The 22,641-nt window shown below is 50.8% G+C and overlaps 6 protein-coding genes across 6 annotated transcripts; 2 read left to right on the top strand and 4 right to left on the bottom strand.

The window, feature by feature from the left end:
* Positions 1 to 302: 302 nt before the first annotated feature.
* On the bottom strand, positions 303 to 678 carry BO85DRAFT_102279 (uncharacterized protein). The gene has a single exon (XM_025653787.1). The coding sequence runs from the start codon at positions 576 to 578 to the stop codon at positions 390 to 392; it is 189 nt and encodes a 62-aa protein (XP_025512770.1). The 5' UTR covers positions 579 to 678; the 3' UTR covers positions 303 to 389.
* Positions 679 to 4,938: 4,260 nt separating this feature from the next.
* Positions 4,939 to 7,364, top strand: BO85DRAFT_491038 (uncharacterized protein; the record flags this gene model as incomplete). The annotated part of the gene is made up of 3 exons (XM_025663691.1): positions 4,939 to 6,805; positions 6,871 to 7,250; positions 7,317 to 7,364. The coding sequence occupies 3 exons, from the start codon at positions 4,939 to 4,941 to the stop codon at positions 7,362 to 7,364; spliced, it is 2,295 nt and encodes a 764-aa protein (XP_025512769.1).
* Positions 7,365 to 10,601: 3,237 nt separating this feature from the next.
* On the top strand, positions 10,602 to 12,785 carry BO85DRAFT_102168 (putative MFS transporter). Its single transcript, XM_025653785.1, has 7 exons — positions 10,602 to 10,943; positions 11,009 to 11,111; positions 11,160 to 11,323; positions 11,391 to 11,551; positions 11,607 to 11,838; positions 11,887 to 12,334; positions 12,394 to 12,785. Exons 1-7 carry the CDS (start codon positions 10,689 to 10,691, stop codon positions 12,564 to 12,566), a joined length of 1,536 nt encoding a protein of 511 aa, XP_025512768.1. The 5' UTR covers positions 10,602 to 10,688; the 3' UTR covers positions 12,567 to 12,785.
* BO85DRAFT_102195 (glycoside hydrolase family 35 protein) lies at positions 12,693 to 16,595 on the bottom strand. The gene is made up of 6 exons (XM_025653786.1): positions 15,540 to 16,595; positions 14,493 to 15,492; positions 14,143 to 14,436; positions 14,018 to 14,089; positions 13,872 to 13,959; positions 12,693 to 13,802 (listed from the first exon to the last, which is right to left on the bottom strand). The coding sequence occupies exons 1-6, from the start codon at positions 16,338 to 16,340 to the stop codon at positions 13,004 to 13,006; spliced, it is 3,054 nt and encodes a 1,017-aa protein (XP_025512767.1). The 5' UTR covers positions 16,341 to 16,595; the 3' UTR covers positions 12,693 to 13,003.
* Positions 16,596 to 17,694: 1,099 nt separating this feature from the next.
* BO85DRAFT_102146 (elongation of very long chain fatty acids protein) lies at positions 17,695 to 19,704 on the bottom strand. The gene is made up of 2 exons (XM_025653784.1): positions 18,727 to 19,704; positions 17,695 to 18,661 (listed from the first exon to the last, which is right to left on the bottom strand). The coding sequence occupies exons 1-2, from the start codon at positions 19,516 to 19,518 to the stop codon at positions 17,822 to 17,824; spliced, it is 1,632 nt and encodes a 543-aa protein (XP_025512766.1). The 5' UTR covers positions 19,519 to 19,704; the 3' UTR covers positions 17,695 to 17,821.
* Positions 19,705 to 21,516: 1,812 nt separating this feature from the next.
* Positions 21,517 to 22,464, bottom strand: BO85DRAFT_491034 (uncharacterized protein; the record flags this gene model as incomplete). Its single annotated transcript, XM_025663690.1, has 1 exon — positions 21,517 to 22,464. The coding sequence occupies one exon, from the start codon at positions 22,462 to 22,464 to the stop codon at positions 21,517 to 21,519; it is 948 nt and encodes a 315-aa protein (XP_025512765.1).
* Positions 22,465 to 22,641: the final 177 nt, after the last annotated feature.

Below are 22,641 nucleotides of genomic sequence, written 5' to 3'. Positions count from 1 at the left end.
GTACGCCAACCATGATTTAGACTGCAGGATAGGCGATGATATGCGCCCGCCGGAGCCCGTCTGTCAAGTTAGCATGGAAGTGACGCGGTTGGAAGGCAAAGCCCCGAATAAGATGTTGAGATGGCGACGTTTCTTGTCGATCACGCGGGAACTCCTTACAGGGGATCTGCAATGGCACTAAACCGGGGATAGACGATAGATGGAGGATATATCCACTTCCTGGGAAACTTGCAGCTCAGGCCCCGTCTTTCTCGCGACGACCGTTGAAAATCGATGCTAGTCAAGCGATGGCAGTTGCCTTTTTGTTCTTTGAAACAGTCAGACTGAAATTGCAGATGATCTTGACAAGCTGGTAGCGAAGGGGCGGAATGTGGATGACAATTTGTGCCTTAGTACTTAGTAATGGTGGGCCTTTCCACTAAGTACAATCTCCGCATGCACCACCACCGAGTCAAACCGCGCCCGCGACTTATCAGCCGGCCTGATGTACCGTCCTCATCATCCGTCCATCTAGATAACCATTTGGGCCTGTGTGGTTTTGGGCCGTAGCTTACACACCCAACACGTGCGATAGACATTGACCCAACCTAATGGAAACTGTATGTAGGCGGTCACTCTCTGAGTGAGACCAGTCAGGCAGGGTTGCTCACCGACAGTCGCAAGTAGGTTGGAATACGGCGGATGGGATCCCTTGTGGCTAAGCTATTGAATCTTTTGCGCTCTCCTCGCTTCGCCATCTTTACGTTTAGCAAATCTTCATAGTTTCAGCTTGCATGCTTATTGATTATATACGAAGTATAAGTACGCTAAGCCCGCGATTGTCGTGTTGTTTTGGAGGGTAGGCACTGCCGAAATATATGCAACTAGGATTCGAGTGCATTGACCGATTCCAGAACCCCCCGAAGAATATAGCGCATATTTACCGACCTGCGGCATCAATATTCTGTAGGACTAGTGAGAAGTATAGTAGAAAAGAGCTTTTCACTTTCTCTTTTATGTGCTAACGGGCACCGTTGCTCGACCAGGTTAATCCTCCGTCGTGTTGTTTCAGTAATCTTCAGTTGTAAGCACAATCACCAAGATCCATCATCATGATGATATATCTTCAAAGCGGGGAGAAACCGCAAACCGTGTCACTGGAAGCAAACTGGTATGTCAAATACTGGGCATTGCATTGCACTGCATCAATAGTCCAAATTCTAATCTGAAGATTGACTGTACATCAGTCTCGTTTGCAATTGACCCGGCATCTCAGATCACTCAGATCCAATTCAAGTCTATTGCGCTCTCCCCGCGCACCCAACTGGGACACACACATTTCTTTTCTTGGCTATAGCTTGTAGCTGACAAACAGGTGGCCATAGGGTTTGAGGATCCAGCACAACATATCCTCCGCACTGCTGTAGATGGATTCTGAATCGGTCTCAGGGAAGAGAAAATGCGTTATCAGTCTCGAGTATCATCGCTGACATCATTTACACAACCGTAGTAAGAGAGTGAATAAGGTTCTCATCCATTGATTCGGGAGTCTGAACCTTCCCATGGTACACGACCGGGAGTGTGAGAGTGTGTTGTGTCGGAGGCTGCGACAAAACTCCGTGGATACCGGTCACTTCAACTTCACGGCATTGAGGGGGACACGGACCGTGGCTATCGATTAGGTTACTCTTGGTGGAACAATCTGAACCGCGGAATCCCTCACGGGAGGCTTCCACTGGTTGGTTAGAGATCAGCATTCCCTGAGTCGGGACATGGCCAGGAGAGTTTTCCTGTCACTGGTAATGTAGGAAAATAAAAGATTAAATCATTAGTCTGATACATGTACTCCATACACGGTCCATAGAAACTATTAGTCTAGGTAGGGTTGGGAAATTGGGGATTGGCAAATCCCCCTCATTGTTTCGTCATGCTTTGTGCGTTGGGCAAAGAATCTGGGGTGGGCGATAATCCTGGCTAAGATCATTGCAGGATAATCGTCGAAAATCTTGACTCGTTTCATCAGGAGACTCGAGAAGAGACTGGAGTTTGGTAGAATCAACTTGGCAACCTTTTTGTTGTTAGTCTTAGCATCGCGTTATCCTTGGATAAGAAGGATAATAATAATGACATTAATCGGTATTATTTGCAGACGCGATCGCCTAGTCATCCGTGGTGCCAGCGGCCGAGGTACCGATGTTAGTTACCTAGCGACTGTTACTACTACTTAAGTAGTCAAATAATACAAAAGTAACTACTAGTACTGTGGTATAGTGTTAGCTAAGTGCTACTAGTTACTAGCTCTCTCCAGGCTGTTTCTCCGAGCTTCCGTGCTTGGGTTCAGTTCCTTGGAGGTAGACTCCATTTGGTAGTCATGGCGTGACAGCTAAGAAATTTAGCAGGCGTGTGGTCGCAAATCAGCTTCCAATTTGCTCGTCCGATTGGACTATTCAGGTTACTAGACAGTACTAATTGGTTCCAGTTGATTATGGTCTTATGCATTCAGCACGTTCTGTTGTTCTTCAGTAATTAATACTCTCTGGGTATCAATTATCGATTTCTGCCGCACACCAAAGATCTGAAGAAAGCACTGCACTGAACTCCCAAAAAAGTAAAGAATAAAAGATAAAAAAGAAAGGAAGAAAAAAAGAAAAGAGATAAGGAGGCGGCTCTCTAGTTCTCTACTATTGCGCGTACTCGGCAGTTAATCACTAATACCAACCATTACAGAGATCTGGTAATGTAAGTAGGAGGAGGATGTCCAGCTACTTTCTTTACTACTACGTACTCTCCGTGTCGGAGGGCCAAATCCCCCACAACGAACATCTCCTATCAAACGAGGGAAGATGGGCCGATGAGGCGGATGCAAAGACATCTTCAGTCAGTCAGACCCGCACATCGTTTATCCAAGTTCTCAAGTAGCGTCGCCTTCGATTACCTCGCAAGGATGGAGCCGGGTTTGGCCATTGTAGGGGGGGAATGGTTGACCCGCTCCTAACGTAATATGGAGGTATTATTGGGGACGAATCGTATGTGCGGTACGATGGTTACCGAATGGCAACAACGGCCGCAGAACTACAACCCGCTAGTTTCCCAGCCTAACTTTAGTACCAGTTACCAATATGGAACCGGACTTACCGTACAGCCCCAAAGGTGTCTTAGTCTCACCCGCCTAGCTGGTCGAATCAGAGTGGTTGACTGATGCAGAAGGGAGAAAAAGAGAAAAGAAAGAGTGGAAAGAGATTCAGGAGACGTTCGAACATTTAATCTACCTGATAATATTAGCTTCGATGATACGATAAGTGAAGGGAGGGTCACCCTCTCGAACCGAGCAAGAATGCTCGTTTACCATAAACCCCCTCATTCCTTGTCTTTCGATAATAGTATGATGGAAGATATGATTATGGCGATTTCTCCTTGTATTTTCTGGTATGACTGGCAGCTGCAATAAGAGTCATCGTAGAATACCTCGCCCCTACTTGGATGTGAGCTTTTTGAGGTCAGATCAGAGTCTCCAAAAGATTTTCTTTCCTTATGCGTAAGTTGCATACTACGTCCATACGATACACTTCCATCGGGTTTCCCCTCGTGGATTTTTAATCGGGCGGCCCCCCCAAATTGATCTCTTTACTTTTTTTCTGCTCCTTGTCGGTTCAACGAACTTAAATTGAACAAGAAAGCGAACGTGAGAAAGGCGAACAAAATAGAAAAAGAACTAAATACACATGGACGATTTTTAAGGATCATCACTGGATTAAACAAAAAGCGACTTACGAAGGAAAGAAGAAAAAAGAATAAAAAAAAATTAAAAAGAAAAGTAATAAATCAAGAAATACTAACCAAAGAATCGAAAAGTAAAAAGGAAATACAGGGCACGGTTCGGGAGGGTGTGTGCCTGGCGTTCCTTCTCGCGTTCTCTGGAAAATCCCGTCCGCTTGTCTCCGCCTGTCAAGTCAGTCGGTCTCCCCTAAAGCTGAGAGCGAAAGAGAGAGAGAGTGAGAAAGTTGTAGTCGCAGCATCCCATCATTCCCTCCCCTCTCTCTCTCAACTCTCCCCCATTATCTCTCCCTCCTCCCTATTCTATTCCCTTTCCCCTTCTACTCCCTCCCACACCTTCAGCCCCTCTTGCTCTTCTTCCCTTTTTTTCCTTTCCCGACCCATCCTCTCTGCTTTTCTTTTCCCATCCTTTCCGGCTCTCACCATCCCTCCCTCCTCCCCTCCCCCCTGAGCGGCCCGTCTTCTGCTTGATTCAGAAGACAAGGTGCCTAGGATCTGGTTATCGTTTCCTTCTCGATCTCCTATTTGATTTTGGCATTGTTCCCTTCTTGTCTCTATTCAACATTGTTTGTTAGCTCTGCTTTTCCCCTCTTCTCTTTTCTTTTCTTGTACATGGCTCGACCGCTCTAGACAGCTTCTGCCATCCCTGGAGCCTTGTGTTCCGCACGTCGTACCTCGTCGCCAGCTCTCCTCCCTCTTCGATCGCCTGATCCCGAGCCTTTCGTTTCTTTTGTCCTCGTCAGCATTCGTTTTTTACATCGACAGAACGCTTTTCTTTAATTGTTGTATCAGTATAATTCGGTGGGGACATATTTCCTGCGAAACAGGTACGACCCCATTCCGCCGCTTGCCTTTGCACACACCCCCCTTTCGAAACGGCAACCACATTCGCGTTGGAGAAACATCGGTCCTCGAGAGTTCAACTAGCCTTTGAGCCGGCTTGTTCTTGTGCAATCCTGACTGACAACTGTGTGTAGTACAGACATTCCCCCTGTTGCCTTCTTACAATCTGTCTCCTTTTTCTACCCTTGTTACCTCTCCAGACTTGATCGACGTTAGGCTTGGTTCATTTAGATTGGGCGCTGCGGACAGTCGACGAGCTTACCTGTCGACACATCTCTCCCCGGAGACGCTGTCAGCTACGCGTCGGATGTTATTTCGTTCCGGGTAGTGGAGGAGAACACCATGGCTGCGTTGGTACAGACAATCCCCCAGCAAAGTGGCACGGTTTCTGTGCTTCAAACCCGACCATCCTCTTCTTCGGGCACCTTCACAACTTCCTCGCAACCCGGGCAACAACAAAATCCGCGGAACTCGACGATGTCCTGGAACCCCTATAACAACAACGGCAGTTCGGGAAACTACAGAGTGGGCCACCAGGTCGTGGCCCCCTACGCCTTCACCAGCACCCCAAGCCCCTCGAATTCAACCAACATGCAAGCCCGTCAGTCACTGTCCCCTCATCTGAGGCCAGAGCATCGCACATCTTCAGCCCCTTCGGTGCCTCAGGGGCCTGCAAGTCCCGTCAACGCCGGAGTCAACTCGCGTTTCGCCCATCCTGCAGCTGGTTCTGTATCCACTTCTTCCTCCAATTCCTCCGTCCACTCCTACATGTCGAAAGACGACTCGGCGATCCCAACTAGACAAATACGTACCGATGCTCCCTTGCGCCCGCTCTCCACAGTTAACCTTCCTTCACCCTCCTCTTCGAATTTCATGAACATATCCTCACCAACTGTGGCCCGTCCGTCCCCCGACCGCTATCGTCGTGGAAACCGGCGACCGGAAAATGCTGCGGGCACCCAGCCTGCTTCCACGCAGCCTAACGGACCGGCACCTGCACGTTCTGCAACGTTAGCCACCGACGACAGTGCTCTCCACATGAGTACTCCCAGCCTTGCGGGTGTGTCTCTGGATGCCCCCCGCCGCATTGGGCATGTCCGCGTGCCCAGTGCCGATGATACTACGCGCGCAGATAAGCCTCAGACAGAGTTAGCCAAGAGGTATAGGCGCCGGAGCTGGGGAAACATTGATAACGCTGGTCTCATCAATATGCAGCTACACTTGCCCACATCATCGCCGACGCCGACAGCAGGTGGCCATGACTACTTCGATCAGAGTACGCGGCCCCGATCGGCACAGTCTCATAAAGAAGTCCAGGGAAGCATTCCGTCCGCCCATTCTTCGACTTCATCTGTACGTGATGCAGGACACAGCGAATCTGCATCATCCTCCAGTAAGAGTGGTCCCAAGACCGATGACAGCAAGCGACCGAACAAACCCTCACCGCTGTCTCAGCCGGTCGAGGTTGACTCTAAGCCCCCGACTCCCAAAGCATCCCAGCCTTCCACAACGCCAAACCCTGCTCCCACGGAGAGCCTCGCTTCCCAGCGTCTTGCCGAAATAACAAAGGGCGACCCTAAGCGACCAGGGAAATCCAGGCTGAGGAGGGCATTTTCGTTCGGTAGCGCATCAGAGCTCCTCAAAGCTTCCTCGCAAAACAAAAGGGAAGCGATGGCTGCGGAGAGGGCTCGCAGGGAATTGCTGCAAGAGGAATTGGGTCCAGAACAGGCAGCCATAGCCGAACAACAGGAAGCAAGCGGCCTGGGCGAGAGCATTTACTCCTCACATCACCAAGGTCGTATATTCAATAGCTCCACCGACAACCTTTCCGTTTCATCGACAGCCTCCTCCGCCTCTATTATGCTTCGCAAGATGGGCAAGGGAATGAAACGATCGACGCGATCATTGGTGGGGCTTTTCCGCCCGAAATCGGTAGTGAGCACATCTTCGACCGATGGTGTAATGATTGAGCCCATGGCTCCCCAGCTGTCCGTGGTCAACATTGAAGCGGAGAGGAAAAGCACAGCCGTCACCTCTGACTCGCAAGACCATCCTCTTGGTAACACGTTGTTTTCTAAGGTGGAAACCGATGCAGCGAACGCCGTGAGCCATGAAGATGCCGCCCTGGACAAGTCGCGTAAAAGCATTGTCGGAGGAGACAGGGAGCGAGCGGAGGTTCTGGCAGCCGTGCGGAAGGGCATACTGAAGAGTACGTCCTGGTTACCATGAAATGATTCTTACTTGTGATATGTCTCGTACTAACGTTCCATTTAGAGACCTACTCGGACCCGGCTAACCAGACATATGTGCTCAAATCGTCTGAAAACTTGAACGGCAATGACTCGCCGCATTCTAGCGTTCCCAGCACTCCTGAAGACCAGACACGGTCAGGCAATCGGCGAACCGACGCGGTTAAAATTGCCGGCGAGGATGATTATCTCTCAGAAGGGCGGTTCCAGACCTCTGAATCGAAGAGCGCGCCTATTACCCCACAAGCTGTGATGCCGAAAAGTCTGGTGTTCAGTCCCCGGATCCAGTTCCATGAGACATGGCCAAGCGGGGAGTACGATCGACGTGGTGACATCGCCACGTGCAACCGGTTGACTCCCCTCCTTGCCCAACAAATCAAGGAGGAACTGAACAATTTCAAAATGGTGAGGAACTCGTCCCTAACCGCCCCCTTTCTAAGTGAAGTCGATCGAGTGCTAATTATTTCGCAGGAGATGGAGGTCCACGAGACGTCAAAAATCTATACTCACTTTCTCTGAGCCGCTGCATTTCGAATGGCGTTCTTATTGCGTGTCTTGTGTTATTTACCCTTAGGAGGAGTGTTGGATCTATCAACGGCATGGTATTGAGCCTTGGTGGCTTCTAGACCTGTTTCCTTTTCGCTAGAGAGTCTTTTGGTTTCCGTCTTCAGTCCCATGCTGACTCGGTATCTAATTGTCCGTCGAGTGTACGGACGTGACCGGGTCGCCCCTTTGTTGTGTTTCTTTTTGCTATGCGTTCTGGGAGTTATGGCGACAGCAACATTCAGGTCTTGGTCTTGTGTCGTGTTCTTTCGTTATTCTGCGCACGGAGATTTATGGGGATTCTACTACAGCAAATGAAGAATAGTGGATCGGCTAAGGGAGGCATCGCCTATGACCCGGTTCCGGATCATTTGGCTTCGATCTACGTCGCACCCAGGATTTGGGCACCGATTTACTTTTTGCGCTTCCTTTCTCCCTCGGCGGCCTGTCACAGCTCGTGCTTTTCGCTTCCTCTTTAATCGTCTTCCTTTCTCCCTCGAGCCCCGATTCCTGGCCGACCATTGCATGCAATCCACACCGTCTCTTTGAAGTCTCGTTTTGTTCTGCAAGCGTGAAAATTGGGCAGCATCTCTTTGCACATTGTCTCATAGTGTTCATTGTGAAACGTTCTTTTGCTGTTTTCTATTTCCTGCAAGCACCGATCCTTTTTATCGACGTGTTGTCCGTGTACAGCTTTCTGAGACCGGTACACAAGTGAATGTCCCGCAGCATCATCATCCATCATCAAAGCATTGACTGGCAATATCAATGCAATTTTTTTTTTCTTCTCTGCCCGACCTTACGCAACGCTTCCTTGGGACTACATACAGCTGGATTCTATAGTTTGAGGAGAATTGTCTGGCAAGTCAGCAGACATCGGTCGTAGGTCGTAGAAGTGTATCCCGATGAAATCGAAACCGCGTAGCCCTCGAGCCTCTGAACAATTCCATTATGATCTGACTCTGTCAGACAGAGGGAGAGGGATGGAGGGAGACAGTGTAATTCTGCTTCAGACCATAGCCGCCGTATTATTTCTTCAAAAAATGAAGTAAAACAAAGGAAGAAAGAAAACAAAAAAGAAAGTAAACCCAGAAGGAGACGACAGCGACAGCCACTTGATAAATAAGGCCTTCAGGCGAGAGATGGAAGGAAAGGTAGGTAGGTAACTAATTAACTAAGTGACTAACCCCCACGCTTTCATCTACAACGGAAAGCGTATGAGTGGATGAACATGCAAACCCGGCCCCGGTCCCGATAATACCACGCGAGAGATCCCGAGGGTAAAAGCCAATGGGACGAGAATGAATAATCGGGAAGAAAGGGAAATGGAAAAAAACAAAAAGTAAAAATAAGAAAGAAAAAGAAAAGTCTCTGCGGCATCAGCTGCCACATGTTGTTGCCGGGGTTCAGGTTTAGTTAGTTAGGGGGAAACACATGCTTGGCAAATCGAGTATTTTGCCGAGGGGTGGACCTGGGGATGATGATGATGACCTTCTTCTGCTTTGTTGGGTAACTTTGCTTGGCTATTCGGGTGGAATTTTAGTTTGAAGAGATAATTATGTGCGGAGTAGTAGAGTATCTATTCGGTTGGGTTGGATTGGGAGGAGTAGGAGGTATCCGGGTGAAAAGTAGATAGATGTAGACTCGGCTGCTACTAATAGATAGACTTGTTATGGGATCCCGATGGATGGATGGTGGATGGATCAGGTACATACGACGTAGCTACTGCTTGGTTGTTCCAACCGGGTAGTAGTACTTTTGTGAACCATGGGTTGGCTGGTTACTGCTTACAGTACCTTCATGGCCTGATCTCTCTTTCTGCGTGCGTGTGGCGTTGGGGAATGAGTTTTCTCCATTATTTTCCTCCTTCGGGGGCGGGGAGCAGACGGGGGGCCGAATAGATGATCTAGCCGGCATGTGCGATATATGCCCGTGTCGCTAAGCCAGCAAGGAAGTAATTTCTCTTTCCCGATGGCCATGGCCTCTTCTCGATGAATGTCGGGTCCATCCGCCGGTAGACTCTCCAACCTACCATCGATGACGAAGCTGGTCTTTTTTCGCTGACTGACTTGATGATCAATCAAACCAGCGGTGACTCTCGTGCGTGAAGGAAGGGGAAGAGGGGGTGGTATTCCCGTATGACCAATTAATATCCACCATGGTGGAGTTGCATCCATCCATCCATCAGGTAAGTACGGAGTATATGATTGATGATTGATCCTTTGGGGAAAATACCGGTTGAAGCCAGAGCCGGGGTTGAGGGTAGGGATCTTCCGCCTGGGGTCGACACCGTGAGAGCGAGCTTTTTTTCTGTTTTTTTTTTTCGGGCCGGTGTTCCTTGGCACCGTCCAAGTTGGTTTAAGTTTTTCTCGGGGAATTGGCTCGGTCTGGGGTTGAGGATTGCGGGATGGATGACTGTAGATTGCCTTGCAGGTTTCTTGTTACTCAAGAAATTGTAGACATTTTGAGTTTAAAAATGCAGAAAGTCTTGTTTGCAAAGAGTAGGTAGGAATTAGATCTTACCCGATGGATAAATGTATCTCTTCTTTCCTCGGGGAGTTGAGATGAAGAAGAGATGCAGAGGTGTGTCTTGTGGAGTGAAGAGAAAGAGAAAAGTGGAGAGAGGAAGAGGACCCTCGCTCGGGAACCCCCACGGACTGTTGCTGATGGCCTCCCACGCTCTTCTCTTCCCTCTCTCTCTCTCTGTGTGTGTCTACTCCATACTACAGCAACATCATCATCATTATTATCTTCTTCTTCTTATTTCACCCCCACGCCAGTCGGCCCTCTCCACAAATGGCATCCCACCAGTCCCGACAGTTTCCCCTAATGATCCTGATCTCATCTCCAGACTCTCTCCCCGCTTCCGTCTTCCCCATTGGCGGGGTTGGCTGTTTCTAGTCTTCTACCATGTCTTCATTCCCGATCTCCATTGCCATTGCGGCTTCTCTTCCCCGTCTGTCTCTCCATCCTTCGGGAACCTCGTCGGGTCGTCATCGCTCGGTTCTCTAACTCTCTGGCCACATCAAAAAGCTCCCCTGGTCCCGACTGCAGCTGGCACTATGGTCCCGTGGTTTACTCTACTACTACTACTCCTCCTCCCTTTCTCCCTCTCATCTTCCTAATCTTCTTCCTATCTCTTGATCCCCTTGCCCTCCTCCCCTTACTTGACCGTTTCCCCCCTCTCCTGTTGATCCATTCTTCTTCTTTCTTTTCTTCTTCTCACGTTGTCGTTGTCATTGTCATTGTTCCTTCTCTTCTGCCTCATAGAAGGCCAGTGTCAGACCATCGGAGACAATCATGTCCCCCAGAACTTCTCATGATGTCGAACGGGACTTCGACAAGAGCCATGTCGACAACGTCGAGATCGTGACCGATGGAGTCGCCAATGCCGATAAACCAAACCCCAAGAAAGAGGCCCCGGCCTATGTGGCCAGTCTCTCCCCCGAGGAGCGCGAGAGAGCCGAGAAGGCCCTGGTCCGCAAGATTGACCTGCGTCTTCTGCCCATGATCATCATCATGTACATCCTTAACTATCTGGACCGGAATAACATCGTACGTGGAATGCTTCAGCTTGTCCATATAATCAATTCTGTGCTCACTATTCTGTTTACTATCAGGCTGCTGCCAAACTCGCTGGTCTCGTCACCGATTTGAACTTGCAGGGCGTGGAATACCAGACCTGTGTCAGTATCCTGTTCGTGGGTTATCTGTTGATGCAAAGTAGGTGCAGACCTCTATTGGCAGAGTAGCAAATACTGACCGTGCCAGTTCCCTCCAATTTGCTCCTGAACAAGTTCGGAAAGCCGGCCCTCTACCTTCCGGGTGCTATGATGCTATGGGGTATTATCTCTACGTGCACGGCGGGAGCTCAGAACTATGCCGGCTTGGTTGTAGTTCGCTTCTTCCTCGGTTTTGTTGAAGCTGCTTACTTCGTACGTCTGCCCGAAAGGAAAGAAATATCTACCGAAGCGCCTTACTGACTTCTACTTTCCCCTTCAGCCTGGCTGTCTTTACTTCCTTAGTGCCTGGTACACGCGCAAGGAACTCGGCTTCCGCACGGCAGCCCTCTACTCGGGTTCCCTGATTTCAGGTGCTTTCTCTGGACTTATTGCCGCTGGTATCACCGAGAACATGGACTACAAGATGGGTCTTCGTGCTTGGTCAGTACCATAGTAAATGCCTAAGACACAAACATTGCTGACTTGAGAGTAACAGGCGCTGGCTTTTCATTATCGAGGGTGCAATCACCATCGTTGTTGCCGCCATCTCCATTTTCATTCTGCCCAACTTCCCCAGAACCACCAGTTGGCTCAGCGAAGAAGAGAAGCAGCTGGCCGCTTGGCGGCTGGAAGAAGACATCGGTGAGGACGACTGGGTGGATAGTGAACAGCAAACCTTCCTCCACGGTGTGCAATTGGCCTTTACCGATATCAAGACCTGGATTCTTGTAAGTACACAGTCACAGACATCTGTTCCACCCAGCTTACACATTTAGATGCTGCTCATCTTGTGCATTGTCTCTTCCGCCTCCGTCACAAACTTCTTCCCCACCGTCGTCAAGACCCTCAACTACGGCAACATCGAGACGCTTCTGCTCACCGCTCCCCCATACGTTCTGGCTGTCATCTGTGCCTTTGCTAATGCCTGGCATGCCGATCGCACTGGCGAGCGTTACTTCCACATCACCCTACCCCTATACATCTCCGTAGTGGCTTTCATCCTCGCTGCCACCACCACCAGCATCGCTCCCCGTTATGTCTCTATGATGCTGATGGTCCCATCCCTGTACACCGGCTACGTGGTAGCCCTGGGCTGGATCTCAAGCACTCTCCCCCGTCCGGCCTCGAAGCGTGCTGCAGCTCTGGCAGGTATCAACTGCGTCAGTAATGCCAGTAGTATCTATGCCAGTTACATGTACCCGGACAGTGATGCACCGCGATTCGGTAAGTACCGTCAACCGATTTACTATCCCGTGAAAACAAGACACTAACTGTAATACTAGTCACTGCTATGACCGTCAACTGTGTCACCGCCTTCGTAGCCATCCTGTCCGCAACTGCCCTCCGCTTCATCCTCGTCCGGCTGAACAAGAAGCTCGATCGGGGCGAGGGCCTGGGCGATGGCGGAGGTGTCCCTGGACAGGCCAGCTCCAGGGGCTTCCGTTTCTTGGTTTAGAATTAGGATTGTTTTGTTACGACATCGGATTGTTATGGGTTGATTTAAATACCCCGAGCGGGTTATGGTTATGGTTATGGTTTTGGTAGTATATTTTGGACACAGGCATTCTTATATGATTTTGGGGTCATCTAGTTGGCTGGCTAGTATCATGACGAGTATGCACGATGCACGATGCATGATGCATTATGATGTGTTATTTTACCTATCTATTATTGGGTATTGAATGAAGACATGATCTGAATACAAAATGTGATTTCAACTCAACAACGACATACCACCAAACACAGCTGCCATTCAAGACCCCTCGATCTAAATTCCAGAGCTTACATAGAAATAAAGATACAATATGATACAAATCCTGAATTGAACTAAAAACAACACACAACAAAAAAAACCTCAATAATCCCTTTTTCTACCTCTCTACATCACATCAATCAAGCAAACTTCAACCTCTCCACACTCCACCCCGGCCTCAACCCAGCAGTCTCCAACCCAGCCACATCCAACGAACTATCCGCCACATAATTCACCTTCCAATCGACCGTAATCGCCGCCCCATCCTCCGTCTGCGCCCACACCGCCACGCCAATCGTATTCTCCCCACTGTAATCCAACACTCCCACGGGAACCGGGAACACCACCTGGTTGCCAATATACGGATTAAACCGTCCGTACTGGTATCCGTTCACGAATAACTGCGCGCGGTACGCATTCGGTGCGTTGTCGGGTGTGCCCAGTACGAAGGAGATGGAGACGTCCAGGCCTCGCGGGATGTCTAAGGGGATGGTGGTGCGGAAGAATTTTACTGTTGCGCCGGTGAAGGATAGGCTTGATGATGATGATGATACACTGGCCCATGTGCTGTCGTCGAACCCGGGCAGATGCCATCCTACTCGCTCTGCGTAGAGCCCGTCTTCGTTCCAGGCCCCGCGGACCGGGTCGAGGTTGGATTCGCCGCCGGCGGTGCCGGCGAGGCGCCAGTGGGTGAATTCGGGGGAAGTGGTGTTGTTGGTGGTGGTGGAGGGGAGGAGGCGCGCTTCGAGGATGCCGCGTGGGTTGAGGGCCCCGGTGGTTTCGTCGTGGCCGGTGTCGTCGTGGATTATTAGGAGGGTGTTCTGGGTGGCTTGGTGGGTGATGTTGGTGGGGAAGAGGAAGGTTTGGCTGGCTTGTTCGATGGAGGCGTTGCCGAGGTAGGAGCCTAGGAACTGGCCGTTTAGGTAGGCGGAGAAACCGCTGGTTTTTTTTTGTTAGATAGGGGTGGTTGTTTGTAGGTGGATGGGGGAAGGGGAAGGAAGGGCTTACAATGCGCTGCCTCCTTGGACGTTCAGGAAGACTCCGCTGGCGGTGCCGTTGAAGTAGCCGCGCCAGAGACGGACGCCGTTGTGGAAGCCTAGGGTGGAAGTATATTAGGTTTGTGTGTTAGGTATAGAGGACGAGGGTGGGCGTACCGTATTCGTCAGCGTATAGGACGGGCAATGTGGCGGGCTTGCTGGGGTTGGCGGTTGTCATGTGGTTTGCATCTGGGATAGAGGTTAGTAACGGGTGAAGGAGTTGAAGTGAAGAATGTACTAACCAACCCACGCCGGACCGGAGGCATCGTATGTCGGAAGTCGCTCCGGCAGGCTGTCGTTGACTTTCCAGGAAGTGAAAGCTGGCAGTTGAATAGATACAGGCGCAGCGATAGTGGCCTTGAGGCTACCGTATGAGGACTTGGATGTCTTCAGCTGCTTGCCGTTCCATGTGACGGTTTTGACATCGTTAGGTGCGAAGATTTCCACAGCTGTTTCGTTGATGGAGTCGCCCTTGATTGCAAGAGTTGATTTCTCCAGGCTAGCGGAGCGAACAAGATACGGGCCTTGGATGAGAACTACTCGTGGGTTAGCTCGTTACTTTGAATATCAGGAGTCTGTTTTGTTTTCTTACCCGCTTCGTCCTCCGGAACAAGAGGGTCCTCTGTTAGAGCAGGGGCCCAGAACTCGTATGCTGCGGTCCTGTCCAGTAGGATCACCCGAATGTCGTTGTCAATCTGAACGATACTCATTCCCTGGGCCTGAGTAAATCCGACAACAAGGTTGTCTCCCTGTTGGTGGAAGTTGATCGCAGAGCAGTCTTGACACTTTGATACAACAGACCCGGATTTTGCGCCCTTCACTGCGAATTCTCCAGACTCGCCTGTCGGAACCCAAAGGACGAGGGTGGGCTTCTTGTCCAAAACGGCGTAAGTGAGTACTTCGGCAGTAGAATACAGAAGGGTTTCCGACCCGAAGGTGAAATCGGTCACAATGATCTTAGATTGGTGGCCGTTGAGACGGATTGAGCCTCCAAGTCTGGGAACGATGAGGTTGCCCGCTGACGTGTTGACGCGCAGGCTGAACGCCTCGTTGGTGCCGACAGTCGAGTCCTCGTGAAGCGTGACGTAGAATCCAGCGTTGGTTGTAGGGTTCCGCAGTTCGTATGCTTTGACAGCAGTGTTGTTGGTGTATTGCGTTCCGTTACCGATCAGATCGGTCATTGTCAGATCTCGTGCACTGCGCATAAACAAAGAGAGTAACTTGGTCTCATAGTACTTGGACGAGATGGAGCGGTCCTCAGAGATAGGGGAGGAGTAGTCGTAGCTAGTGGCTGTGACAGGCGCAGCAATCGCTCCCCAGTTCGTTCCTCCATACAACATGTACAGACTCATGGCTGTGACTCTCTGGGCGATGTTCCACCGGTAGAAGAGATTGACAAAGTCCACACCAGTATCGTCGCCGCAGCCACCTTCAGGTCCAGCCCAGGGGTTGTATGAGCCGCCCTGGAACTCAGGCATGAACGACGGCATTGTCGGCGAGAATTCGAGGAAATAGTCATAGTATTCGACAACCTGGTAGGCTACATACTCGCCATTGGTGGATGTACACTGGCTGACATCGCAAGTCCAGCACTTGGAAAATCAGCTTAGTCAAGTTTCAATTGCGACTAGCCACTTACCGAAGGATAGGAATCCAAGCCGACGACATCGACGTTGCCTCCAGCGTTGGACCAATCGCGACTCCAAGCCATGGCATTCATATTGGGATCATTTGCGGTGAATGGTACGAGAATGCCATTCTCGCGAGCGCTGCTTTCGAGAAGCTCCATGTACGCGATAGCCGTCTCATTAGGAACCCTCTCGCTGGGATCACTGAGCCATTGATCTCCATACTCGTTCTCGATTTGGTAGCAGAACGTATTATGGCCATTCGTAACCTGGTAGCGACTAGTGATCTCCGTCATCTTCTCGAAGTATGGCTTCCATGCTGCCGTGTATCGCGAATCGTTGTTGCGCAACGTTCCATAGTCGCCAGTCGTCAGCCACAGAGGAAAGCCACCCGCACTGGCCTCTGCATTGATGTAGGGACCCGGGCGAACGATGATGTACATCCCAAGCTCCTTTGCGAGTTCGAAGATTGGTGTGATGTCGCGGGCACCGGTGGAGAAGTCGACCGTGTGATTATTCGGGGCATGCCACGCCCAGCTCGAGTAGATTGAAAAAGTCGTAAAGCCTGCAGCTTTGATCTTCTCAAGAATATCCCTCCATAGGCCAGGTACTGGGATGCGCCAGTAATGGAACTCACCAGAGAAGACAAATATTCTTTCACCATGGACCTTGAAACTGTAATGATCCCACTGGATGTCTGTGGTCAGACCGTCATCGTAAAGTGGCCATCCAGTTTCCGTCTGGTTCTGGGCAGCGGCCAGAAGACCTATACTGGAGAGTAAAAGAGCGCATAACTTGGTGATCCGCGTCATGGCTGCTCCTTGAACTGACCTGATGGAGGATCAGGAATGCGTGCCTGTATGGATTACCCATTTTTTACACTCCGGGTCGGGAGGTCCAATTTATAGCCCGCCTTCAACTGAGGAAAAATGTTTAACATCTCGTCTCCCATGACTTCAGGCCCCGCCGTCTAGTCTAATTAGTGGCGTAGAGTCCATGAGCCCTGGTTTATTTCCGAGAGACTCTTGAAAGCGTAAGCGTAACTCCGAATGACACTATCCACAACTGGCTCTGTGATGAAATCAACAACTGCCAAGCGAACTCATAATACTCGTTAATTTGAATAGCACCAGGCTACCATTCGTTTGAGACGCCATGGAGGCCAAAGAGCCAATGACCAAACGGTGCCGATAGTGCCAACTTAATGAGACCGGGACAGGGTTTGGGGTGGAGTACACCCAGGGACCAAAACCTTTGAAGATTCAAGCTTGCGCTGCACAAGTCCGGCGGAGGTGTCAGCCAATGTGGGGTGGAACTAGTCTGTGGGGAAACCAGGCCGGGTTTTTCCTCCATTCAGAGGGATTGTCGGGGTGCAATTTTCCTGTGGGGGAATCGGATGGCTTGATCGATGCCTGTCTGACGCAGAGATGCTGTGCCGAGGTAAGCAACACCAGTTAGCTTGACCAGAAACCCCAAGGACAGAGCTGTCAACGTACTTCCAGGTTCAAAGGGAGAACTGGATAATCTTCCATTGAGTGAGGTTATTAGTTGATGAAACAGGTAGTATTATAGGGAAGGTGATGAATCTCGAGATGGAGATGATGACGGGGAAGTGCAGGATTCCAGCCCACAGTAAGAGAGCCCAGCGCGCACATGACCGCGACGCCACCACCAGATGAGCTGCATTTGTTACGAGATCATATTTTGAGATCTAATCAAGATAATATGATTGCCCAAGTCCAAACGATTTCTTTGGCTAAATTACAAAAACTTTTCCAATTCCATCCCGACACCTAAACCAACAGCCTCCATGTCCAACGGTGGATGAGGTTTCAAAAAGAAGTATGTACACACACAATAGTAGGGATCTATCACAAGATAAACGGGGAATGATTATGAACAGCAGGTGTGAAACAGGGAAGACAATAATCCAAGAGAAGCTGTCCAAAAGAAGCAAAGTACATTAAGAAACCGTATGTGACCGGGCCCGTGGATAGGCTGCTAGCCTGACGGCGACCACTCCAGATACCGTGGGCCATCAGACCGGAACCAACCCGGGCCCGGCGGGGGGAAACCGCGGGTCCTGCCTCTGCAGGATGGTCGATGAATCCCGAGGGAAACCGACCGACGTATCGTACATTCCCGAACCATCATGATGAAAGGCCGATTTCGCGATTCGGGCCGAGGCGACAGGCTACGTCGCCTTGAGTTGATCTTCGTAAAAAATAGTTTTATCCTTCTATACTGATTCGAGGCTCCACATAAGTCACCCATAACCAGCGCTGCCGAAGACTTAGGCAGAGCGATCCAGAACCTCGTAGGGGTTGGAGTCTTTAGTGTCCACGACAATGGTCGAGCTCTGGAGCTCTTCCTTAGTGGCCTTCTTCGCGCCCTTCTTGCCGCTGACGGTCGAGAAACCCGAGTCGGAGTCAGCATCACTGCTGGCGACACGCGTTTTCTGCTTGGCAGCAGTTGCGCGGGTGCGAATAGGAGAGTTCTCAGCAGGCTTCTGCTGGTTCTTCTGTGCCCGAAGGGCCTGGATCTTGTTCACAGCCTCATCTTCGGTAGCTTCACTGGTCTCTCCGTTGACCTCGACGGCCTTGCGGATCTCGCGGCTCACGCCTCTCAGGGCATCCATTCCGGCTTTCTCAGCGGCGTGCAACTGAGTCGGCTGACGGGGACCGGGCTCCTTGCGGTAGAGGTACGAGCGAACGAAGAACCGGGCAAAGAGGTAGGTCAAAGGCAGAAGGTACATCACGTTGAGCCAGATAGCGAAGCCCTGGCCGCTGGTGTCCATACAGGTCACCATCGGTCCGACATGGAGGACGCGCGCACCAGCAGTAGCTTCCGGAACGCCCACATTCTCGGCGATCCCTTCCGCACCCGCAGCGCGGAACCCGAGCTTCTTGAGCCATGGCACAAGTCCAGCACCGGCAGTACCAGCCGGCACAGTCGGGGTGTCAACAGGAGAGGCCGGAGCGGTCTGGCCCACAGGAAGAGTGTAGCTGAAGAACAGGTAGGAAGCAGCCATGGTGGAGCCAATGATAAACTGGGTGATTTGCATGGTGGTCAAGGATCTCTTGATCACGGTGGGGACGCGAATGCGCAGCGCAGTCACAGTGTAGTAGGTGTACTGCATGCGACGGTCAGAACATATGAGCAACAAATCAAAAACAACCCGGGAGGGACGTCACATACCATCAAAGCATGAATTCCAGAGTTGACCAAGGTGAAGATCCAGATAGGAGCTGCGACGTAACGGATACCGGCCCACATGCACATCATGGCACCGGCGTGATGGTAAGTCTGCAGGGTCGAGCTCTTCTTACCCTTGGCCAGGATGATGACGGTATCAAGGACCTCGTAGAACTTGGACAGGTAGAAAATCCAGCCGAGGAAGGCCAGACCCTCATTCCAGAGACGACCAAGATCGGAGGGGTCCGGAACACCGCCTGCAGCCAGGCTGAACTCGGGGTTGCGGAAAGTCCACTGGTCGATGGTAGAGTCGTACGTAGCCGCATTACCGTAACCACGAGGTCCATTGATCTTGCACAGCGTATCGGCAACAGCTGCGACGTAGTTGGGATCATCCCGACTGGGCCACGAGCTGCGGAACGCACGGATCATGCCCGCAAAAGTCCATGCCGAGTAAATGGCCAGGAAAACGTTGTGGAGGATGACGAACAGCTTGAAGAGACGCGTCTGACTGAATCCATAAGGCTTGTAACCCCGGCTCTTGTTGATGCGATTGACGAGGACCACGGTCACAGCGTACACACTCGCAATTGTGATCGGAACGCGCACGTCCAATAGCTGGTTGTAGAGCGTCGGAGGGATGTTGAAGGGCTGGTTCCATGTCGGCTCGGAGATCACAGGGGCGGGGACAGTGGCTGGGAGCTCGCTGGGAGGGAATTTCAAGAGGGACGAAGGAGGCAGGCCGATGCGAATGACGGCCGGGTTCGCCTCGCCGTGGACGGTGAAATCGTACATGGTCGGGACGCGATTTCGTGCGACTTTGGGACGACCCGACGATACGGGAGAAGATACGGATGGGAAGTTTGAAGGAAGAAACAGGAGAGAAAGAGGATGAGAATTGACCGGCGACTCTTTAAGAAGAAATGGTGGGACAATTCAGTTAGCCCGAGCCGAAAGAAGAAAATCACCAGGAAAATTTCCAGGCCAAGCAAGTCCACTCGGACGACTGGATACTGGAGGGGAGCGCGCGCAAATCCCGCTGTGAACTGGGGATAAGCAGCAATTGTAAGGCGCGACCAAAACCTTACGCGAGCGTGGAGGAGGGGAGAGGGAGGAGGAGGATAGGCAACGGTTGGTCGAACGAACGGTGATCGCTGGTGACAAGGAGTTAAAGCAAGGCCGATGTGATTAATTCATAATTGAGGTCAGTCAATCTCCGGATTGCAGTTGGACCGTGGATCAATGAGAGTGACGATGATCGCGGCGAGTGGAGCCGCGCAGCGTTTTGTTGGGAATTCGGCCAACCTTCAAGCCTCGGCCCAACAAAGTGGTTACTGGAGAGCTCTGGCATGTCTTGTGAAAGATACTGATAAAGATGATGATGATGATGATGATGATGATGGATTGGCATTGGAATTGCATGGGGGTTGGGGGGGTCCTCCCCCTTGAAGGAAGTCATCCTCCATCCTATACAAGCTGACTGCATTTGTTGGAGATGATATAAGATGATGTGACGCCTCTCTCTACCTTTCGCAACTCACATGATGACCGGCCCGGATTCACTGAATATTTCTCCGCCTCGACAAATAAACCGAACAAATCACCCTCCGCAATTGATCTCAACCGCATGAAAACAAAGTAGTACAACATCTCCCATTCAGCTACAGATACTCCCCCATTGCCCCAATCTACTCCCTTTTCTTATAAATCACCTAGTACAACACACCCAGATAGGAATTAGGTTGCCTTAAAACGGCATGACATCAACCAGCGGAAGTGACAGCCATTCCACGCCATTTAAGGATCTGGTTTTGGTTTTCTCCAACAATTCGATTTCCGGCCTTCCAGAAGCAGCGCAGCGGATCCCGTGACTGCACCATGACTCGTGGTGCTGACTCAGCGACTGACATCACCCAACCATCATTGACTCGACAAATGCGGCCCTCATTGGCTAGAAGGACAAGTAGATACTGGCAGGAAATGTTTGTAGTAGAAACGCAATTGCCTGGCAGGAATTGCCCTAAGCACAACTCTAGGTTTACATGAGAAGCTGCCCAGTTAGACGTTTGTCAGTAGATGAGGATTCTGAGCCTGACGGGTCAGAACGCACATCACTCGTATTTCTCTGTGATGATCATCGAGGTCATGCCGTCAAGTCTGGAGTTCATAATCAGGGAGATATATCGACTCATTGGGCGTGCGTTCGAATATTAGCAGCTTCTGTGGTCGTAGCTTACGGTTTTCCGTTAACACCGGGATCGGAGGGAAGACAGCAGTTCATCAGCGGAGAGTACATGCTCAACTGAGAGGCCGTATTTGTCGGTCGTATTACTAGCAAGTTTCTGGTCTATCTCCCATGTGTTACTCCTCATCGTCCTTCAGTATAGGATACAAGCCTAGTACTACTGGATAATGACACAAGCTTGGTATGTCACCGACTAGTGTCGGAATAAAAGAAGTGCGATTTCCAAACCGACATTTTGATTCAACTACTCCCTTAAAAACGCCTCCACGCGCAATACCCCGTCTGTTAATCCATAATCCATCAAAGTACCAGTTTCCATATTCCATATACCAAGATGCTTGTATGTACAAAAGCGAGAGTGGGTATGTATGCATGCACGCACGTACGTATCTTCACATGGCAAGACAAGAAAATAGACAAAGCATGGAAAGCGAATGGGTAGCACCTTGGTATATCCATCTTCCAAAACTGAATTGAAGATCGCTCGCTAAATGAAAACGAGGGGAAAGGTATCAGAAGAAATAGTTTTATTGAGTGAAAAGGCAGTTTCAACGACGCATAGCCGGCCTTCGCTCATCATCTTCAAATGACGATACAGACGAAACATCATCCATATCTCTAGCATGGGTATACGATCGACGCGATATCTCAGATACTGCGTCGTCGAGTGGATGATCAAAGGGCGATATTGGACGGTCAAGTCTTGCTTCGGGGGAGGGCCAGGCAGCTGGCATGGTGGGCTGGGGACTTCTCTCGGGGTCGTTGTTGTCTCTGTTGGGGACTTCTTCTGCTGCTGCAACTCCTGCTCCTACTCCGGCAGCGGCAACGGCGGTAGCAGCAGTATGAAAGTTGTGGTTATTCGTACTCGGTGGGCTAAAGTCGCGCGGATGATGGTTGGTAGGGTTGATATGCTCGGGTTCTTGCGGGACAGGGCGACCTGGGATGGGACCTGTGAAGGGGATGTCATGTGAATTTGTGGGCGCAAATTCCCATGTTGCGCCGTTTGCTGCTTGCCGTGGTCGTTGTTGTGGTGGAGGTGATTGTACTTGGCGAGGAACTGCGCCCATGCTGACTGGGGGTTGATTGTTGTTGGTCTGTGGTATGGTGGAACGGTTGCGTTTTTGACGCCTGCGTCTTAAAATGAAGAATATTAGGGCTGCGATGATAGCTGCGCCAACGACTGCAACGGGAACCGCGATAGCGATGGTTTGGTTGTTGCTGCTAGAACTGCCGGAGCTGCTGGTGCTCTTGACAGCGGCAGTGGTGGAGGTACTCGAGGAGGTTGAGGATGAATGGGTTGGAGTTGCGGTGGTAGCGGTGGGTTGTGAGCTTGACTCACTAGTGGTGATCGGAGTCCATTGCTGGGTGGTCGTCCTGGTGGTTTCTCCAGGATAATACTCTGCTGTGGTGGTGTGCTCCGATCCCCATGGGTTCTGCGTGGTGAATTCTGACTCCCCGCCAGGGTTGTAGTTTGAGCCTCCGCCTATGCCGGCCATTTTGCCAATGCTCAAATTCTGTTCTCGACTGGTTTTATCCCGCCTACGTGGTGGTGCAGAACACTGGGGGCTTTATATGTGCGTTGTGCCGGGATACAAAGGAAGGTGGGCAGTGGTGATAAGTTTTAAGGAATGTAGTGGCCCTACACAAGGGCGATCTTTTATTGAACAAGGTGG

Source organism: Aspergillus piperis (genome assembly GCF_003184755.1).
Source record: "Aspergillus piperis CBS 112811 unplaced genomic scaffold BO85scaffold_18, whole genome shotgun sequence".
NCBI lineage: Eukaryota > Fungi > Ascomycota > Eurotiomycetes > Eurotiales > Aspergillaceae > Aspergillus > Aspergillus piperis.
This window is presented reverse-complemented; position numbering and strand designations above follow the sequence as displayed.

Coding starts and splice junctions, on each gene's coding strand:
- BO85DRAFT_102279 (XM_025653787.1), bottom strand. CDS start 578: ATGTCTATCGCACGTGTTGGGTGTGTAAGCTACGGCCCAAAACCACAC.
- BO85DRAFT_102168 (XM_025653785.1), top strand. CDS start 10,689: ATGTCCCCCAGAACTTCTCATGATGTCGAACGGGACTTCGACAAGAGC. Junction 11,552..11,606: donor AAGATGGGTCTTCGTGCTTG/GTCAGTACCATA, acceptor TGAGAGTAACAG/GCGCTGGCTTTTCATTATCG. Junction 12,335..12,393: donor CAGTGATGCACCGCGATTCG/GTAAGTACCGTC, acceptor CTGTAATACTAG/TCACTGCTATGACCGTCAAC.
- BO85DRAFT_102195 (XM_025653786.1), bottom strand. CDS start 16,340: ATGACGCGGATCACCAAGTTATGCGCTCTTTTACTCTCCAGTATAGGT. Junction 13,960..14,017: donor CCTATACGCTGACGAATACG/GTACGCCCACCC, acceptor CTTCCACCCTAG/GCTTCCACAACGGCGTCCGT. Junction 13,803..13,871: donor GTCCAAGGAGGCAGCGCATT/GTAAGCCCTTCC, acceptor AAAAAAAACCAG/CGGTTTCTCCGCCTACCTAA.
- BO85DRAFT_102146 (XM_025653784.1), bottom strand. CDS start 19,518: ATGTACGATTTCACCGTCCACGGCGAGGCGAACCCGGCCGTCATTCGC. Junction 18,662..18,726: donor CTGGAATTCATGCTTTGATG/GTATGTGACGTC, acceptor CGTCGCATGCAG/TACACCTACTACACTGTGAC.